At 45.9% G+C, this 18,491-nt stretch overlaps 1 protein-coding gene across 1 annotated transcript in view; it reads right to left on the bottom strand.

Annotated features, from left to right (window-relative positions):
* Positions 1-18,491, bottom strand: part of LOC306923282 (A-kinase anchor protein 13-like) — an 88,421-nt gene that overhangs the window by 44,215 nt on the left and 25,715 nt on the right. The window contains exons 4-7 of the mRNA XM_079501322.1: positions 14,781-15,094; positions 8,660-8,725; positions 4,478-4,537; positions 1,198-1,396 (exon numbers count right to left, since the gene is read on the bottom strand). Coding sequence (XP_079357448.1) covers positions 1,198-1,396; positions 4,478-4,537; positions 8,660-8,725; positions 14,781-15,094 — 639 coding nt within the window. The remainder of the gene's footprint in view (positions 1-1,197; positions 1,397-4,477; positions 4,538-8,659; positions 8,726-14,780; positions 15,095-18,491) is intronic.

Genomic DNA, 18,491 nt, shown 5'->3' with positions numbered 1-18,491 from the left:
CAAGCACACAGTGGATTATTTCTGAGTGAGCGGAATGCGAGCCCAAGCAGCACTTCAGCCGTTCCTTTGATGATATCTTGGATCAGGGGTGGGCAACTTTGACGATGGAGAGGGCCACTATATTTCCACACTCACTCCCTAGGGCCATATATTACTGTCGTAGCAAAAATAGCCGATCTACAAGCTCAAAACGCGTCGCTGCGACACGTTTTGAGCTTGTAGATCGTCTATTTTTGCTATATTCGAATTGAAATCTTGAATTCTTTTTTGCTATTTTTGAAAAATTAACATTTTAATGTAATTTCAAATGCCTTTAATTATACTTGTGTTGAGCAATGAGCTAAGTAATTACAGTGGGTCATGTTTGCATGTTGTGGAATTGTAACAGCTGAAACCAACACTACGTATATCAGTATTCTGACATTAACCTGAGGGCCACATTAAGTGAAGGTGGGGGCCGCATGTGGCCCCTGGCCGCCAGTTGCCCACCCCTGTCTTGGATGGAACTTGACGTGACTTGAAGCGTAAGTCTGCTCGTGCCCACCGCAGCTCGACAGTGTGTGGCGCAGCAGCGGTGGTACAGATTTTCGGAAACTCTACACTATACAATGTATACGTTGACTAGATAAGATTAATCTTGTGTTTCTGTGGAGAGGTTTCCTGAAAGTCAACGTGCTCTACTACCACCTTTGCAAAATAATTACACCCACTGGTAAAGTCCGACCACACTTCTGAGGCCTTTTGTCTGTTCGACATGCTGCTGTGTTTTCGCTACTACACTCCATCTCGCTCGAAGGTCGCTTGCATTCTGATCCTAGATCAGTGGGTGACGGACGTATCCACCCCACTCACACTGTGTAGGTGGCGTGACGTCACCACAGTCACTTGCATGCATGCACACAGACAGACACAACTGTGCCAAATGAAGACTGATGAGACACTTAATGCAAATATGATGGAACCGGCTCCGGTTCTTCAATCTCGGAACTGGGTCTGAAACAGAACCTGTTCCGGGTCTCAACCCTATTCGCGGGGTTCCTGCCGGTCAGCAGCGATATTTAAAAATATAATGTTTTCAATAAACATCAGTATGTGACGAGTTGGGACTGAGAATGCGTTACAAACACAAATACACGCACGCACACACACACACACGGACGCAAGCACGCACGCACACACACTGCCCTCGGCACTGACCTGACTGTCGATGGCGCCTGCGTCTCCCTCCTGCTCCTCCTCGGTGAGGGACACCAGGGAGCCTCCTCCTCTCTCCTGGCTGTCCAGCCGTCCCCCGCGCCCCCCCACCATCATGGAACCGTCCTCACAGACACCCCCCAGGCCGGGGCACGACGTCTGGCCCGCTCCCCTCTCCCCCTCCAGACCCTCCAAGCTGTAGCTGCAACACAACGGACACAGCAACATAGTCATTCAAACCCATTAAAGCATCTGTGTGTCATTTTAGATTTTATCTCATAGAGGCTCTAAACAGCCCCATGAAAAGCAGTTTCGATACACATCCAGGCGTAGAGAGCATTGGCGTAACAGCCACTATCTATACTTTTTAGTTATTAACTTAACTGCCTGAATCGTGTTGAGTTGGCGCTAGACAGCCACCTCATGACATGTACCGTACAAATAAAAGAGTCTGTTTATTCTCTGATGAGAATAAAGGAAGTTGGATCTTTTACCTTTTACTATTTTTTATAGACACAGTAGTACAGCATAATGAAAATGACCCGCATACATGATTTAAAATGTTATAGAAAGAAATATTCAAAAAATGTCAGATTATTTTTCAAGATTTGAAAATAGCTGATGCATAGGGTTAAAGTGGTTACGGTTAATTTGATGCTATATTAAGTAAAGGACCCCCTGGGACCCCCCTCAAGGATCCCTGGGACCCCCCTCAAGGATCCCTGGGGGTCCCCCCTCAAGGATCCCTGGGGGTCCCCCCTCAAGGATCCCTGGGACCCCCCTCAAGGATCCCTGGGACCCCCCTCCCTGGGACCCCCCTCAAGGATCCCTGGGACCCCCCTCAAGGATCCCTGGGACCCCCCTCCCTGGGACCCCCCTCAAGGATCCCTGGGACCCCCCTCAAGGATCCCTGGGACCCCCCTCAAGGATCCCTGGGACCCCCCTCCCTGGGACCCCCCTCAAGGATCCCTGGGACCCCCCTCAAGGATCCCTGGGACCCCCCTCAAGGATCCCTGGGGGTCCCCGGACACCACTTTGAGAACCAATGCTGTTGCTAATTTAAATGGTTCTGTAAACCAGGGTTTGTCTGTTAGAAAAAGAAGAAGAAAACAGAACAAGAAGCAGAGAAGCAGAGTCTATGCCTATGGTCTGTTTCCAGAGCTACTTCAGTCTCATTGTTAACTACAGCAGAAGCATGGAGGCTACTTCAGTCTCATTGTTAACTACAGCAGAAGCATGGAGGCGCACAACAACATTCTAATCTAATGTAGCTGTAGTGTAATCTACCTTTTATTTGCTTTGTAGGTGTGATACTTTCATAGTGAGTTCAATTTACTATAAGCCTGTTATAAAGCATGCAATGCAACTTATATGAATTGAAATGGTCCAAAAGAAACAATCTCAATGTGCTGTCTTAACCCATTTTGGGTGGGAACCCCTTTTGGTGTTAGCATTATGTTATGCTTTAGCTATTGAAAAATAGCAGATCTACAAGCTCATAGCGCGCCACTCGGTCTGCTATTTTTGAAAAATCGAAGAACGACTGACATAGAAACATAGCTTTTTCAGAAAACTGTCGGGATGTAGAAGACATTTTTAGAATCTGATCTCAGGTCAAAATGGGTTAATTAACCAAACGTACAGTACACGATAAAATCTCGACTAGAAACTGTTAGTCTTGTCCATTCAACATGTCAACTGAATGCCCTAATATAGGCATGCCACCTCATCACAGGACGACTGACGACACAAGATAAGACAACAACAACGAATAGTTCATAAGTCTGATCTTACCAGCTGGTGTCAGTAATGATGATGGTTATAGTAGCCATTGAGAACAAAACAAAAACGTGTTTATGAATCCAATTGGTTTCAAATAATGATAACAGCCTGTTGTTCTCGCTGTTAAACCGTGGGACTGTCTACTCTTAACCCATAGCTGGTGTTATTTTGACTTCCTATAATGCTGTGGTGCATGTAGAAACACCTACACACAGTGACGTGCGTACGTGCACACACACACACACACACACACACACACACACACACACACACACACACACACACACACACACACACACACACACACACACACACACACACACACACACACACACACACACACACACACACACACACACACACACACACACACACACACACACACACACAGCACATTGGTCAAGAGCAGTAACAGCACAACCTATGGTGGCATTTTAACTGGTGGAAGCTCTATCCAATCAGAGGCTAAAGATATGGTTTTGTCTTCACATTGAAGCACCTCATGAACCAGTGGAAAACTTGATGTATTTTTTATTTGGAATATAGGGCTACCCTAACCCCTTTTGGTGTTAGCATTATGTTATGCTTTAGCTATTGAAAAATAGCAGATCTACAAGCTCATAGCGCGCCACCGAGTGGCGCGCTACGAGCTTGTAGGTCTGCTATTTTTGAAGAATCGAAGAACGACTGACATAGAAACATAGCTTTTTCAGAAAACTGTCAGGATGTAGAAGACATTTAGAATCTGGTCTCAGGTCAAAATGGGTCAATTAACTGTTCATTATTGACTTATTGCAGTGGTTCTCAGATCCCTGTCACTCAGAGTGTACAAATGGAACCAAATGGATAATGAATGGACACCCTGGAGGAAATCCTGACACACAGCTGTAACAAGACCCCGTGAAATGCGCTAATCTTTCTATAATAACTGAAAGTATAGCCTGTCTACACGCATTGAGAGCTCGTAGATAAGCTACTTTTGCCAGTGCAAACATTCTTCCATAGAAGGCATGCCGACTTCTATAAGGAATCCAAGAGAATTAAATCAATCGTGGCGACTGAGAACTTTAAACCAATGCGAACATGTTGTCAGGAGCCAATCAGGATCAATGGTGATTATTAAACACGTTGACAGGAGCCAATCAGGATCAATGGTGATTATTAAACACGTTGTCAGTAGCAAATCAGGATCAATGGGGATTATTAAACACGTGGCCAGGAGCCAATCAGGATCAATGGTGATTATTAAACACGTTGACAGGAGCCAATCAGGATCAATGGTGATTATTAAACACGTTGTCAGTAGCCAATCAGGATCAATGGGGATTATTAAACACGTGGCCAGGAGCCAATCAGGATCAATGGTGATTATTAAACACGTTGACAGGAGCCAATCAGGATCAATGGTGATTATTAAACACGTTGTCAGAAGCCAATCAGGATCAATGGTGATTATTAAACACGTTGTCAGGAGCCAATCAGGATCAATGGTGATTATTACCTTCTGTTGTCTATTGGCTCCTGAGCAGGGTGAGGCACGTTGGAAGGACACCAACTCATACTGGAGACAGACGGACGGACGGACGGACAACAGGACGGATGGAAAGACCCATGGATGGATGGATGGATGGATGAGAAGAAAGCATGGAGGAGAAAATAAGGTGCGATGGTGAGAGAGAGAGAGAGAGAGAGAGAGAGAGAGAGAGAGAGAGAGAGAGAGAGAGAGAGAGAGGGGGGGGGGCAGAGAAAGACAGAGAGAGAAAGTCAGAGACAGAGAGTGAGTGAGTGGGAGAGAGAGAGAGAGAGAGGGGGGGGGGGGACAGAGAAAGACAGAGACAGAAAGTCAGAGACAGAGAGTGAGTGAGTGGGAGAGAGAGAGAGAGAGAGAGAGAGAGAGAGAGAGAGAGAGAGAGAGGGGGGGGGGGGGGGGGGGGGAGAGAGAAAGTGAGAGAGAGAGAGGGGCGGGGAGAGGGGGAGGTGACAGGAAATAATGGGCGGTGAGGTTAGTGGACCAAAGATAAGGAAACAATGAGATACTGAATGCCAAAGGTTCGAGGAGAGTACGGTACCCACTATTGTTTGTATAAGGCTGACTTTAATTCATCCCAGCACTGTGCAATCCTTTTATGAGGAGCCTGCTGGGCACGCCTGTGTGTGCCCAGGATCAGGTCAGGATCAGGCTTTCACAGTGGTTGGTACACACACTGTGTATAATACTGTACATACACGCAGTATAGCTCCTCCCTCAATACCACTCAAGTCCGTTTTATTTATATATATAGCACCAAATCACAACCAAAGACTTCTCGTGACATTTTGCACATCGTTGGCAGAAACCATTGTTTTTTCCAGTGCATGAATGAATGCCACAGTGTCAGTGAAAATAGCAGATCTGCATTATAAAAATAAAACGTGGAACGGTTGTGAACTCACAAGGTTTCCACCCAACAATGATCTCCTGAGACAGACTGTTGTCTCCTGAGACAGACTGTTGTCTCACACTATGAAAAGCTGTTCCACCACTGAGTAGAATCTACTGGTGGAAAGTAACTAGGCACTCAAGTACCTGCACGTTGGGACAAATATTGTACTTTTCACTTCACTAGAAATATTTGAAAACGTTGGTTATAAGTAACGTGTAACTCAAGTTTTTTACAGATTTGTATTACTACCGTAACTAAAAATAATAGCCTACAGATAGCAGTAGAGCTGTCATTTCTTGCTAATTGATGCCACCGCCTTTGTACTTTTTACTCAAGTGTACTTTTTACTCAAGTAAAATGTTGAGTGCAGCACTTTTACTTCTTGTAACAGAGTTATTTCTACATTGTGGTATTTATTGCTAGTAACAGATCTGACTATTTCTTCCATCACTGGATGGAATCAAACAACATTTTCCATTTCAACCCGCGGGCCGTGACCGTGTGTGTGTGTGTGTGTGTGTGTGTGTGTGTGTGTGTGTGTGTGTGTGTGTGTGTGTGTGTGTGTGTGTGTGGCGGGCCGTGACCGTGTGTGCAGATGTTATTTGCCAGTTCTTTTCATTTCACTTCATTAATGGCTTTTCCACTGAATTCCCGGGGAGTGGGAGTGAAGGTATAGTCTCTCTCTCTCGTGCGAACAAACGGCTGGAGAATGGAAAGAACGAACGAGGGAACGGCTCTCGTCTCGTGTTAAACTGTGAGAAGGATGGAATTCGGCCAGTGCACTTGTTTGCAATTGATGGAAGAAGTAGCCAGATTTTTTTTTAAGACCTGAGGTCGGTTCTACAAGTGCCTCTGAAATAATCAGTAGTTCTTTCAAAGGTTTTCAAAAATGTTCAAAAATGGCAGACGTACAAGCTTGCAGTGCGGCATGAAGTGGCAAAAAGTCCTGTATTTAACCCATTCTGGGCGGGAACCCCTTTTGGTGTTAGTATTATGTTATGCTTTAGCTTCTTGCCCTCACTTTTATCCTCAATACATGCACTTTGCTCAGCCACTCAAATCATCGCTATGGGGTGATCAGCCAATGTTTGTGTTCACATACATAAACCCTCAAAGCTGGGCATAGGAGGGGCTAGCGCCCCTCAAAAAGTAAGCATACTGTAGTACTTGAATACATGTCCTCAGATACTTTCCACCACAGCTTGTTTAGTCCAACGTAGTGCTTATCCACAATGTTGTTTAGCGCGGAATTTGTTTTGAAAATGTCGTCAGCAAAACAGCGTCTTGGCACAATGAAAATGTTCAAGCTGCACTGTGTGTGTGTGTGTGTGTGTGTGTGTGTGTGTGTGTGTGTGTGTGTGTGTGTGTGTGTGTGTGTGTGTGTGTGTGTGTGTGTGTGTGTGTGTGTGCTTCTCATTAGCGCTGCCTTGTAATCGCTCCTGACTGAGTGTCTCTGTCAAGAACTAAATAACTCCAGAACACATGGACGCATTTTCATCAAACCATCGTTAGCATGATCAGCAGGCTGCTGCCCCCAGAGAGACGACTAAAATGATATCCAAAGATGGATTTACAGTACATCTCCCCCTTGGAGATTTTTCTTGTTTTCGTCGCATTCCTGAGGCAATATTTTGATGACTGGGTCATTAGGACCGGTCAATAGGAGTATTCCGCCGGTAACCAAATTATTGGCCTAGTACAATTTACAATTTACAATTTAGGCATTTAGCAGACGCTCTTAATCCAGAGTGATTTACATTAGAACAGCGACAAAAAGAAAGGCTTCATGGGGTGAGGAATTGATAGAATATATGTCTTTTTGGGGTGAACTACTCCATTAAGGTCAATATCAAAAGGTCAAGATATTTTCTATATGTCTTTTTGGGGTGAACTACTCCATTAAGGTCAATATCAAAGGTCAAGATATTTTCTATATGTCTTTTTGGGGTGAACTACTCCATTAAGGTCAATATCAAAGGTCAAGATATTTTCTTTCTTTCCATTTTTTTTAATGTCCAGACTCATGGTCAAGGTCAAAATGAAATAATGTGTTATGTCTCTCATAGAGCAGGGGTTCTCAACCCGTGGGTAGCGACCCCTCGAGGGGTCGCCAAATTATTTTGGGGGGTCCCCAAATTATTTCCCCCCCAATATATATTTTTTTGGGGTTTTTTTGCAACTGAATGGCTGTAAAGTGGAAATGAAGAGTTTACATATAGTACACATAGTACATGCATACACCTTCCCTAATGATTATGGTTTCAGTATTTATTTATGGTGTATTGTCTCTATTATTAAGGTTATTGTAGCAGTCAATTTATATTGATGCTTTGGCGTCCCGAGACGTTGCCAAAGCATTTTCGGGGGTCCCCGGCCAAAACGGTTGAGAACCCCTGTCATAGAGGATATAAATGTGTTTTTGCCTATAAAAAGTGATACAGTACACATATCCTGAGAAGAGAACGGAGAGATTGAGGACAAAAGAACACAGAACACGGTGGCAAGGAGCATTCTTCCCGTCCGTAGTGATTATATCAGTGGTTCTCATAATAAGGTTTTAACTTCAAGGACCCCCAGAACTCTGGGAGCGTTCCCTCTCAGAGTTACAGGCCTGTAAGGGTCCATTTGGACCACCCCTCAAACCCCTCAAAGAAACCTGATGGTCCCTGAACCCCACTCAGAGTTACAGGCCTGTAAGGGTCCATTTGGACCACCCCTCAAAGAAACCTGATGGTCCCTGAACCCCACAGGCCTGTAAGGGTCCATTTGGACCACCCCTCAGATAAACCTGATGGTCCCTGAACTCCACTCAGAGTTACAGGCCTGTAAGGGTCCATTTGGAAGACCCCTCAAAGAAACCTGATGGTCCCTGAACCCCACAGGCCTGTAAGGGTCAATTTGGACCACCCCTCAAAGAAACCTGATGGTCCCTGAACCCCACAGGCCTGTAAGGGTCAATTTGGACCACCTGATGGTCCCTGAACCCCACTTAGAGAACCACTGGATAAAGATGTACACTAAAGAAAATAATACGCCTCGTGTCTCACGTCTCTCAAAAGGATACCTGCTAGAACTGTACAATCCTGACTGTTAATTGAACTCAGAGAATGTACAAATGTTAAACCATGTAAGGCCTAATTAATGTCAATGAAAAGCCTGAAACAGGATCCGAGTGGGAAGACATGGATGGCTGGAGAAGTGGACAGATTAAAAAACAAAAGATGGATGGAAGGAAGGTTGGATGGAGGAAGAATATCTACCTTCTCCTGTGGAGGGTTAGGGGCTTGGTTCTCTTCGCCTCCACTGGCAGGCTGGCTGGCAGTGAGCTGAAAAAAGAAGAGAATGAATGGATGGATGGATGGATGGATGATGAGACAAGTTAGGGGATAGGAAGACAGGGGTGGAGTCAGTGTTGTGATGGTTAGTTAGAATCAGTCATTTCTGGGGATATGAAGACAGGGGTGGAGTCAGTGTTGTGATGGTTAGTTAGAATCAGTCATTTCTGGGGATATGAAGACAGGGGTGGAGTCAGTGTTGTGATGGTTAGTTAGAATCAGTCATTTCTGGGGATATGAAGACAGGGGTGGAGTCAGTGTTGTGATGGTTAGTTAGAATCAGTCATTTCTGGGGATATGAAGACAGGGGTGGAGTCAGTGTTGTGATGGTTAGTTAGAATCAGTCATTTCTGGGGATATGAAGACAGGGGTGGAGTCAGTGTTGTGATGGTTAGTTAGAATCAGTCATTTCTGGGGATATGAAGACAGGGGTGGAGTCAGTGTTGTGATGGTTAGTTAGAATCAGTCATTTCTGCCGTTGTTGTCTGAACAAGATTAGTATTTTGTTTTAACGCAGCGGTTCAACTCTCTGCCTGTTCTGGACCATGAGGGCCCACTTGAAAACCCTGAAAGCATTCTGGGCCCGTCCACCCATCTGACCTATTAACACAGCAGAGGACCCTGGCACCACTGTTGTAATGTCCACCCATCTGACCGTTTAACCCATTTTGGGCGGGAACCCCCCTGTTATAATTTAGCTATTGCCACCGAGTGGCACGCTACGAGCTTGTAGATCTGCTATTTTTGAAATATCGTGAAAATATTTATTTCAGAAAACTGGAGGATTTAGAAGATTTTTTTTAAATGTTGAGGTCAGGCCTGAATGGCTTAACACGGCAGAGGACCCTGGCCACCCATCTGACCGTTTAACACAGCAGAGGACCCTGGCCCCACTGTTGTAATGTCTGTCCCTTTTTAACACGGCAGAGGACCCTGGCCCCACTGTTGTAATGTCTGTCCCTTTTTAACACGGCAGAGGACCCTGGCCCCACTGTTGTAATGTCTGTCCCTTTTTAACACGGCAGAGGACCCTGGCCCCACTGTTGTAATGTCTGTCCCTTTTTAACACGGCAGAGGACCCTGGCCCCACTGTTGTAATGTCTGTCCCTTTTTAACACGGCAGAGGACCCTGGCCCCACTGTTGTAATGTCTGTCCCTTTTTAACACGGCAGAGGACCCTGGCCCCACTGTTGTAATGTCTGTCCCTTTTTAACACGGCAGAGGACCCTGGCCCCACTGTTGTAATGTCTGTCCCTTTTTAACACGGCAGAGGACCCTGGCCCCACTGTTGTAATGTCTGTCCCTTTTTAACACGGCAGAGGACCCTGGCCCCACTGTTGTAATGTCTGTCCCTTTTTAACACGGCAGAGGACCCTGGCCCCACTGTTGTAATGTCTGTCCCTTTTTAACACGGCAGAGGACCCTGGCCCCACTGTTGTAATGTCTGTCCCTTTTTAACACGGCAGAGGACCCTGGCCCCACTGTTGTAATGTCTGTCCCTTTTTAACACGGCAGAGGACCCTGGCCCCACTGTTGTAATGTCTGTCCCTTTTTAACACGGCAGAGGACCCTGGCCCCACTGTTGTAATGTCTGTCCCTTTTTAACACGGCAGAGGACCCTGGCCCCACTGTTGTAATGTCTGTCCCTTTTTAACACGGCAGAGGACCCTGGCCCCACTGTTGTAATGTCTGTCCCTTTTTAACACGGCAGAGGACCCTGGCCCCACTGTTGTAATGTCTGTCCCTTTTTAACACGGCAGAGGACCCTGGCCCCACTGTTGTAATGTCTGTCCCTTTTTAACACGGCAGAGGACCCTGGCCCCACTGTTGTAATGTCTGTCCCTTTTTAACACGGCAGAGGACCCTGGCCCCACTGTTGTAATGTCTGTCCCTTTTTAACACGGCAGAGGACCCTGGCCCCACTGTTGTAATGTCTGTCCCTTTTTAACACGGCAGAGGACCCTGGCCCCACTGTTGTAATGTCTGTCCCTTTTTAACACGGCAGAGGACCCTGGCCCCACTGTTGTAATGTCTGTCCCTTTTTAACACGGCAGAGGACCCTGGCCCCACTGTTGTAATGTCTGTCCCTTTTTAACACGGCAGAGGACCCTGGCCCCACTGTTGTAATGTCTGTCCCTTTTTTGGGGGGGGCTTCATTTCCTTCTCCCACATGCCTCACAAGCGGCATAACGGCATGCGTCCCACCCTCACACACACTCAGTTGTGGAGGATTCAAACCCTTTTAGTTAGGCGTGCAGGAACTTCCACTACACCACTAACCCCTGTGCCAACGTTACCCACGGACGCCCTGCACCCGAACAAGACTTTTGACAAAATGCAGTCTTTCATACAATGATCTCTTTTCTTAACCCATTCAGGACGGGAAGCCCTTTTGAGGTTCTTGTTGCTCTGTGTACATGCTATTGTATCTATCGGCCTCATCACTCCAAAATGGGTTAAGAGATACTTGAGTGTCTGGCAAGAAATAATTTAATTCAAATGATATTCATCCGATCCACATTGGTTAAGGCCATACATTGCTGGCCTACACTGAGCTCAAAGATACAGTTTAACCACTTAAACCCTACTGTACTATGACTTCATTGTTGGGAGTCCCCCCAGGGCCAGGGCCCCCCAGGGCTTCTAGAGTCCCCCCAGGGCTTCTCTGCACCACATCTCTTTCCAGAACATGTATCTACAAGCTCCCAACGCATGGTGAGCCTGTAGATCTGAGCTCCCAACGCATGGTGAGCCTGTAGATCTGAGCTCCCAACGCATGGTGAGCTTGTAGATCTGAGCTCCCAACGCATGGTGAGCTTGTAGATCTGAGCTCCCAACGCATGGTGAGCTTGTAGATCTGAGCTCCCAACGCATGGTGAGCCTGTAGATCTGAGCTCCCAACGCATGGTGAGCCTGTAGATCTGAGCTCCCAACGCATGGTGAGCCTGTAGATCTGATCTCCCAACGCATGGTGAGCCTGTAGATCTGAGCTCCCAACGCATGGTGAGCTTGTAGATCTGAGCTCCCAACGCATGGTGAGCCTGTAGATCTGAGCTCCCAACGCATGGTGAGCCTGTAGATCTGATCTCCCAACGCATGGTGAGCCTGTAGATCTGAGCTCCCAACGCATGGTGAGCTTGTAGATCTGAGCTCCCAACGCATGGTGAGCCTGTAGATCTGAGCTCCCAACGCATGGTGAGCCTGTAGATCTGAGCTCCCAACGCATGGTGAGCTTGTAGATCTGAGCTCCCAACGCATGGTGAGCCTGTAGATCTGAGCTCCCAACGCATGGTGAGCCTGTAGATCTGAGCTCCCAACGCATGGTGAGCTTGTAGATCTGAGCTCCCAACGCATGGTGAGCTTGTAGATCTGAGCTCCCAACACATGGTGAGCTTGTAGATCTGAGCTCCCAACGCATGGTGAGCTTGTAGATCTGAGCTCCCAACGCATGGTGAGCTTGTAGATCTGAGCTCCCAACGCATGGTGAGCTTGTAGATCTGAGCTCCCAACGCATGGTGAGCTTGTAGATCTGAGCTCCCAACGCATGGTGAGCCTGTAGATCTGAGCTCCCAGCGCATGGTGAGGTGTAGATCTGAGCTCCCAACGCATGGTGAGGTGTAGATCTGAGCTCCCAACGCATGGTGAGGTGTAGATCTGAGCTCCCAACGCATGGTGAGCCTGTAGATCTGAGCTCCCAACGCATGGTGAGCCTGTAGATCTGAGCTCCCAACGCATGGTGAGCTTGTAGATCTGAGCTCCCAACGCATGGTGAGCTTGTAGATCTGAGCTCCCAACGCATGGTGAGCCTGTAGATCTGAGCTCCCAGCGCATGGTGAGCCTGTAGATCTGATCTCCCAACGCATGGTGAGCCTGTAGATCTGAGCTCCCAACGCATGGTGAGCTTGTAGATCTGAGCTCCCAACGCATGGTGAGCCTGTAGATCTGAGCTCCCAACGCATGGTGAGCCTGTAGATCTGAGCTCCCAACGCATGGTGAGCTTGTAGATCTGAGCTCCCAACGCATGGTGAGCCTGTAGATCTGAGCTCCCAACGCATGGTGAGCCTGTAGATCTGAGCTCCCAACGCATGGTGAGCTTGTAGATCTGAGCTCCCAACGCATGGTGAGCTTGTAGATCTGAGCTCCCAACACATGGTGAGCTTGTAGATCTGAGCTCCCAACGCATGGTGAGCTTGTAGATCTGAGCTCCCAACGCATGGTGAGCTTGTAGATCTGAGCTCCCAACGCATGGTGAGCTTGTAGATCTGAGCTCCCAACGCATGGTGAGCTTGTAGATCTGAGCTCCCAACGCATGGTGAGCCTGTAGATCTGAGCTCCCAGCGCATGGTGAGGTGTAGATCTGAGCTCCCAACGCATGGTGAGCTTGTAGATCTGAGCTCCCAACGCATGGTGAGCTTGTAGATCTGAGCTCCCAACGCATGGTGAGCTTGTAGATCTGAGCTCCCAACGCATGGTGAGCTTGTAGATCTGAGCTCCCAGCGCATGGTGAGCCTGTAGATCTGAGCTCCCAACGCATGGTGAGCCTGTAGATCTGAGCTCCCAACGCATGGTGAGCTTGTAGATCTGAGCTCCCAACACATGGTGAGCTTGTAGATCTGAGCTCCCAACGCATGGTGAGCCTGTAGATCTGAGCTCCCAACGCATGGTGAGCTTGTAGATCTGAGCTCCCAACGCATGGTGAGCCTGTAGATCTAAGCTCCCAACGCATGGTGGGCTTGTAGATCTGAGCTCCCAACGCATGGTGAGCCTGTAGATCTGAGCTCAATACTGTAGATTTGTGCCGAACGTTGACTCAAGAAGAATAGGGACGCTACGGTTCATGTAGTTAAACAGGGAACTTGAGAACTTCCAGGCTGGATATAAATTAACTCATGAATGACTTCTTGTTTTTATTGTCTGACTAACAGAGAGAGACTAAAGAATGCTTTTTAACAAAGCATTATTATTTTTTAGCAACATTGGTTTTGCCTCTAGGCTTGTTTTGTTTCTGATCTCTCAGATGGTTTTACAGTGGTGTGATGGATGTTATGCAAATGTTCACACTAGCACTTTGAGATTTACCCAAATGAATGAACGAATGTAGCTATTAGGCCAAACAGAACGATTCACTCATGTGGATAATAAAGGATATCTAATCTAATCTAATGCAATCACTGAGGCTGCTTCCTGATATAATGGCTGACAACTTCATTATAATTTCCACATCAAAATAATGAATGATAAAATCCTATGTGAAGCGTGATAATTTCTGACTGTAAACTGCTGACGGACACATTGTGACGGCTCGGCGTGAGTTCTCATCACAACCTCGCAGAACACAGCTGTTCAGAGTTCACTGGTCGACCCCGTGACCTCAGCAGGGCTTTTTCCCACCACGCGCTCGCGCTCACACACACACACACACGCCCGCACGCACGCACACACACATGCACACACAGAGAGAGAGAGAGAGAGAGAGCTCTTGAGAGTTGACTGTATAACCTACACACAATAAACATCCCGTGTTACTATGTGTCTTTTAGTAAAACACACTGAGTGACCGACTGAGCCTGCGAAGGACGCATGCACGCGTTCACTGCTGCCGACCAGCAGCGGCGGGTCGGGGACTCCGAGACACAGTGCATGGAGACGGAACACACGTCTTACAGATGTGCAGAGGTGCACTTCATATCGTCTCTGTTGGGTGGAAACCTCATATTGGTACTAGTTGACTAGTTGATAAGAATTAATTTTTGTTTTTATTTTCCCGATTTTGTAGGCCTCAAGATCAGGCAGATTATAGTTATAGTCACCAATGTTCACAGTTTTTAAATGTACAAATATTTATTTAAAAACAAATGTTTTTTTTTTTCTTTAAAAAAAATAGGTAGTTAAACAACTAGTCGACTAATGAACTAGGCAACTAGTCAACTAGTAAAAATTACTAGAAGTGAATGCACTAGTGTGTGTGTGTGTGTGTGTGTGTGTGTGCATGTGTGTGCGCGTGCGTGCCTGCGTGCGAGCGTGCACTAAATGTGTCTCCTCTCACCTGCGGTGTGAAGCGTCCATCTCCCCAGTGCTGTTGTTCTGACCCGGCTCCCAGCTGTGGCGGCGGAACGGCGACAGAGAGCGGATGGACGCTCGCAGGATGGCCGACGACACCGGGTTCTCTGACAGCTGGTCCTTCCTCTCTTCATCCTCCCCTCCTCCTCCTCCTCCTGTCTCTGACTTCCAGGGTTCTCCTCCAGAGCTCCTCCAGGGGGCTGTGGGGTCCGCCGTGCCCACTGACTGGACAGGGGTATCCTCTGTGGACGACCAGGACACTCGGACCCCTCGTTCTCTGTGGTCAAGGACCGGGTACGGCTGGGGAGAGAAACATCGGAGAGAGAGATAGAGAGAGCGGGAGAGAGAGAGAGAGAGAGAGAGAGACAAGGTCAAGGTCAAGGTTGTCTTTATTTGTCTCCCTTGGGAGAAATTTGTCTTGGAGACAGAGTCACAGCTGCATACAAATAACAGATACGTTCACATACAAAAAGGAAAAACACCATGAAACACCCAACATACACAAAACAGAGATATTGCACACATTCCCTTGGATGTAGCAGCTATAAAGCTAAATCTGAAAGAGAGAGAGAGAGCAGCTATAAAGCTAAATCTGAAAGTTCCAAAAAGCATTGTGTCAGCCCAAAACGTGACAAAGTGCACTATTGTAAAGAAGAAAAGGGCCCCTAGTTATGCGTGCACGTATACACGTGCACACACTTGGGACTGCCTTGGTGCAGTTCCCCTGACCTGCCCTACAGAAGGACCCTCCCTTCCCATTTTCTGGTTCAAAACCCCCCTTTTCTTCTTTTTTAACGAGAGGTTTTTTATTATCAAACGGTCCAAAAGGTTTTTTTCCGGCTTGCCAAGAAACAGTTCTAGAGGGAAACACTGCCTCACTCACGCACACACACACACACACACACACACACGCACACGCACGCGCACGCGCACGCACACGCACGCACACGCACGCACGCACGGACGTGCTCACTCACAGCAAAGCAGTGTGACAGCCAGTGTTGCCATGTCCGCTTATTATTTAAGCGACTTTAGGCTTGTTTTTTCTGTTATGTCGCTTGTAAATATTAGTTGTGGGCTGCGTTTTTTTGGGCTCGTTTCTAAAAGTGTACGTAGTTGCTTATTTAGGCTTGCTTCCTAATGTTGTTAAACCAGGAATTCGTAAACATTTAACTCTTCATATATAACTCTTCATATATAAAGCCCTGGTCGGGAAATTACCATCATATATTTCATCCATGTTACATCAGAAACCTAGTCGCATTGTAACTCGCTCCAGTGATTGGCTAGGCCTTCTGGTCCCTTTTGCCAACTCTGAACTTGGAAAGGCTGCTTTCAGCATCGGTGCTCCTGATTCTTGGAATCTCTTGCAACAAGAACTTAAACTTAATACCCTGGCATCAATTGGTCATTTTAGGAATTTACTCAATAACCGTCCATCACCTGTATGTTGCTGTTTTAACTCATTGCTGAATATATAATTGTATTAACGGTTTGTTGTAACTAATATTGTTGTTGTATTACTGTTTTTTTTTAATGTAATCTCGGCATCATTGTAAATGAGGGGTTCCCTCAATGGTCTCTCCGAGAATTTAAATAAAGGTTGAATGAATGAAAAAAAAAGAAATCATGTCAAGGACTCCCCAAATCAATATGTAACTGTCCGCGTATCCCCATCTGAAAACATGTTGTGCCAGATTTGTGTTATTAAAATGTTTGCACTTTTTTTCCCAAGATACTTTTGAAAATAGCATTTCTACAAGCTCACAACGCATCGCGACGCATTGTGAGCTTGTAGAACTGATATTTTCAAATAGCCAATGTATGTAGGTTTAAAGTGCTTATGTGTTAGTCGCGTTTTGGCCCTTTTTCATAGGCCTTGTTGCTTATTTCTCTCTAAATCTGGCAACACTGGTGACAGCGTCATCAGTGGAGTTACAGGATTATGAGAACACACTTGTGGAAAAAGAGCTCTTCTAGAAGCAGTGAGTCACCAGTACTCACATTTAGTTTTACTTTACGTTTTACTTTTGGTGTTAGCATCATGTTATGCTTTAGCTATTGAAAAATAGCAGATCTACAAGCTCATAGCGCGCCACCGAGTGGCGCGCTACGAGCTTGTAGGTCTGCTATTTTTGAAAAATCGAAGAACGACTGACATAGAAACATAGCTTTTTCAGAAAACTGTCAGGATGTAGAAGATATTTTTAGAATCTGGTCTCAAAATGGGTTAAGTAAGAGTCATCATTACCAGTTACCATGTAGAGATGGTGTAGTAAAGCAGTAAGTAAGAGTCATCATTACCAGTTACCATGTAGAGATGGTGTAGTAAAGCAGTAAGTAAGAGTCATCATTACCAGTTACCATGTAGAGATGGTGTAGTAAAGCAGTAAGTAAGAGTCATCATTACCAGTTACCATGTAGAGATGGTGTAGTAAAGCAGTAAGTAAGAGTCATCATTACCAGTTACCATGTAGAGATGGTGTAGTAAAGCAGTAAGTAAGAGTCATCATTACCAGTTACCATGTAGAGATGGTGTAGTAAAGCAGTAAGTAAGAGTCATCATTACCAGTTACCATGTAGAGATGGTGTAGTAAAGCAGTAAGTAAGAGTCATCATTACCAGTTACCATGTAGAGATGGTGTAGTAAAGCAGTAAGTAAGAGTCATCATTACCAGTTACCATGTAGAGATGGTGTAGTAAAGTAAGAGTCATCATTACCAGTTACCATGTAGAGATGGTGTAGTAAAGTAAGAGTCATCATTACCAGTTACCATGTAGAGATGGTGTAGTAAAGAGTCATCATTACCAGTTACCATGTAGAGATGGTGTAGTAAAGTAAGAGTCATCATTACCAGTTACCATGTAGAGATGGTGTAGTAAAGAGTCATCATTACCAGTTACCATGTAGAGATGGTGTAGTAAAGTAAGAGTCATCATTACCAGTTACCATGTAGAGATGGTGTAGTAAAGCAGTAAGTAAGAGTCATCATTACCAGTTACCATGTAGAGATGGTGTAGTAAAGTAAGAGTCATCATTACCAGTTACCATGTAGAGATGGTGTAGTAAAGCAGTAAGTAAGAGTCATCATTACCAGTTACCATGTAGAGATGGTGTAGTAAAGTAAGAGTCATCATTACCAGTTACCATGTAGAGATGGTGTAGTAAAGCAGTAAACGCCATGATGTTCAAAATGTACTTGAGTAAAAGTACAAAAGATTGACATCAAAATATACTTATAGTGCTAAAAGCATAAAAGCAGAATGCCCATTTCACAAGTTTTAATAATGTATAACGAAAATTCTTACATACTGTAGGGCTTAAGTGGTTAATTAATCCATTTAGACCTGAGTTAAAAACATTCACTTTGAAAGAATATATATTCAAATTTGCGCCACAATTTTACGATTTTTCAAAAATAGCAGACCTACAAGCTCGTAGCGCGCCACTCGGTGGCGCGCTATGAGCTTGTAGATCTGCTATTTTTCAATAGCTAAAGTATAACATAATGCTTGAAACACCAAAAGGGGTTCCCGCCCCAAAATGGGTAGAGCATTATTACACCCAAGGGCATGCATTATGGTGATTATTGTCGGTATGACAGTGATGCGGTCAGGAACGAGGTGCTCCACAAGCAAGTGCCAATAAGAACGATAAAGCCACCCTTGTATATAAAATTGCAATTTTAGCCTGGAC

Source organism: Electrona antarctica (genome assembly GCF_951216825.1).
Source record: "Electrona antarctica genome assembly, chromosome: 5".
NCBI lineage: Eukaryota > Metazoa > Chordata > Actinopteri > Myctophiformes > Myctophidae > Electrona > Electrona antarctica.
This window is presented reverse-complemented; position numbering and strand designations above follow the sequence as displayed.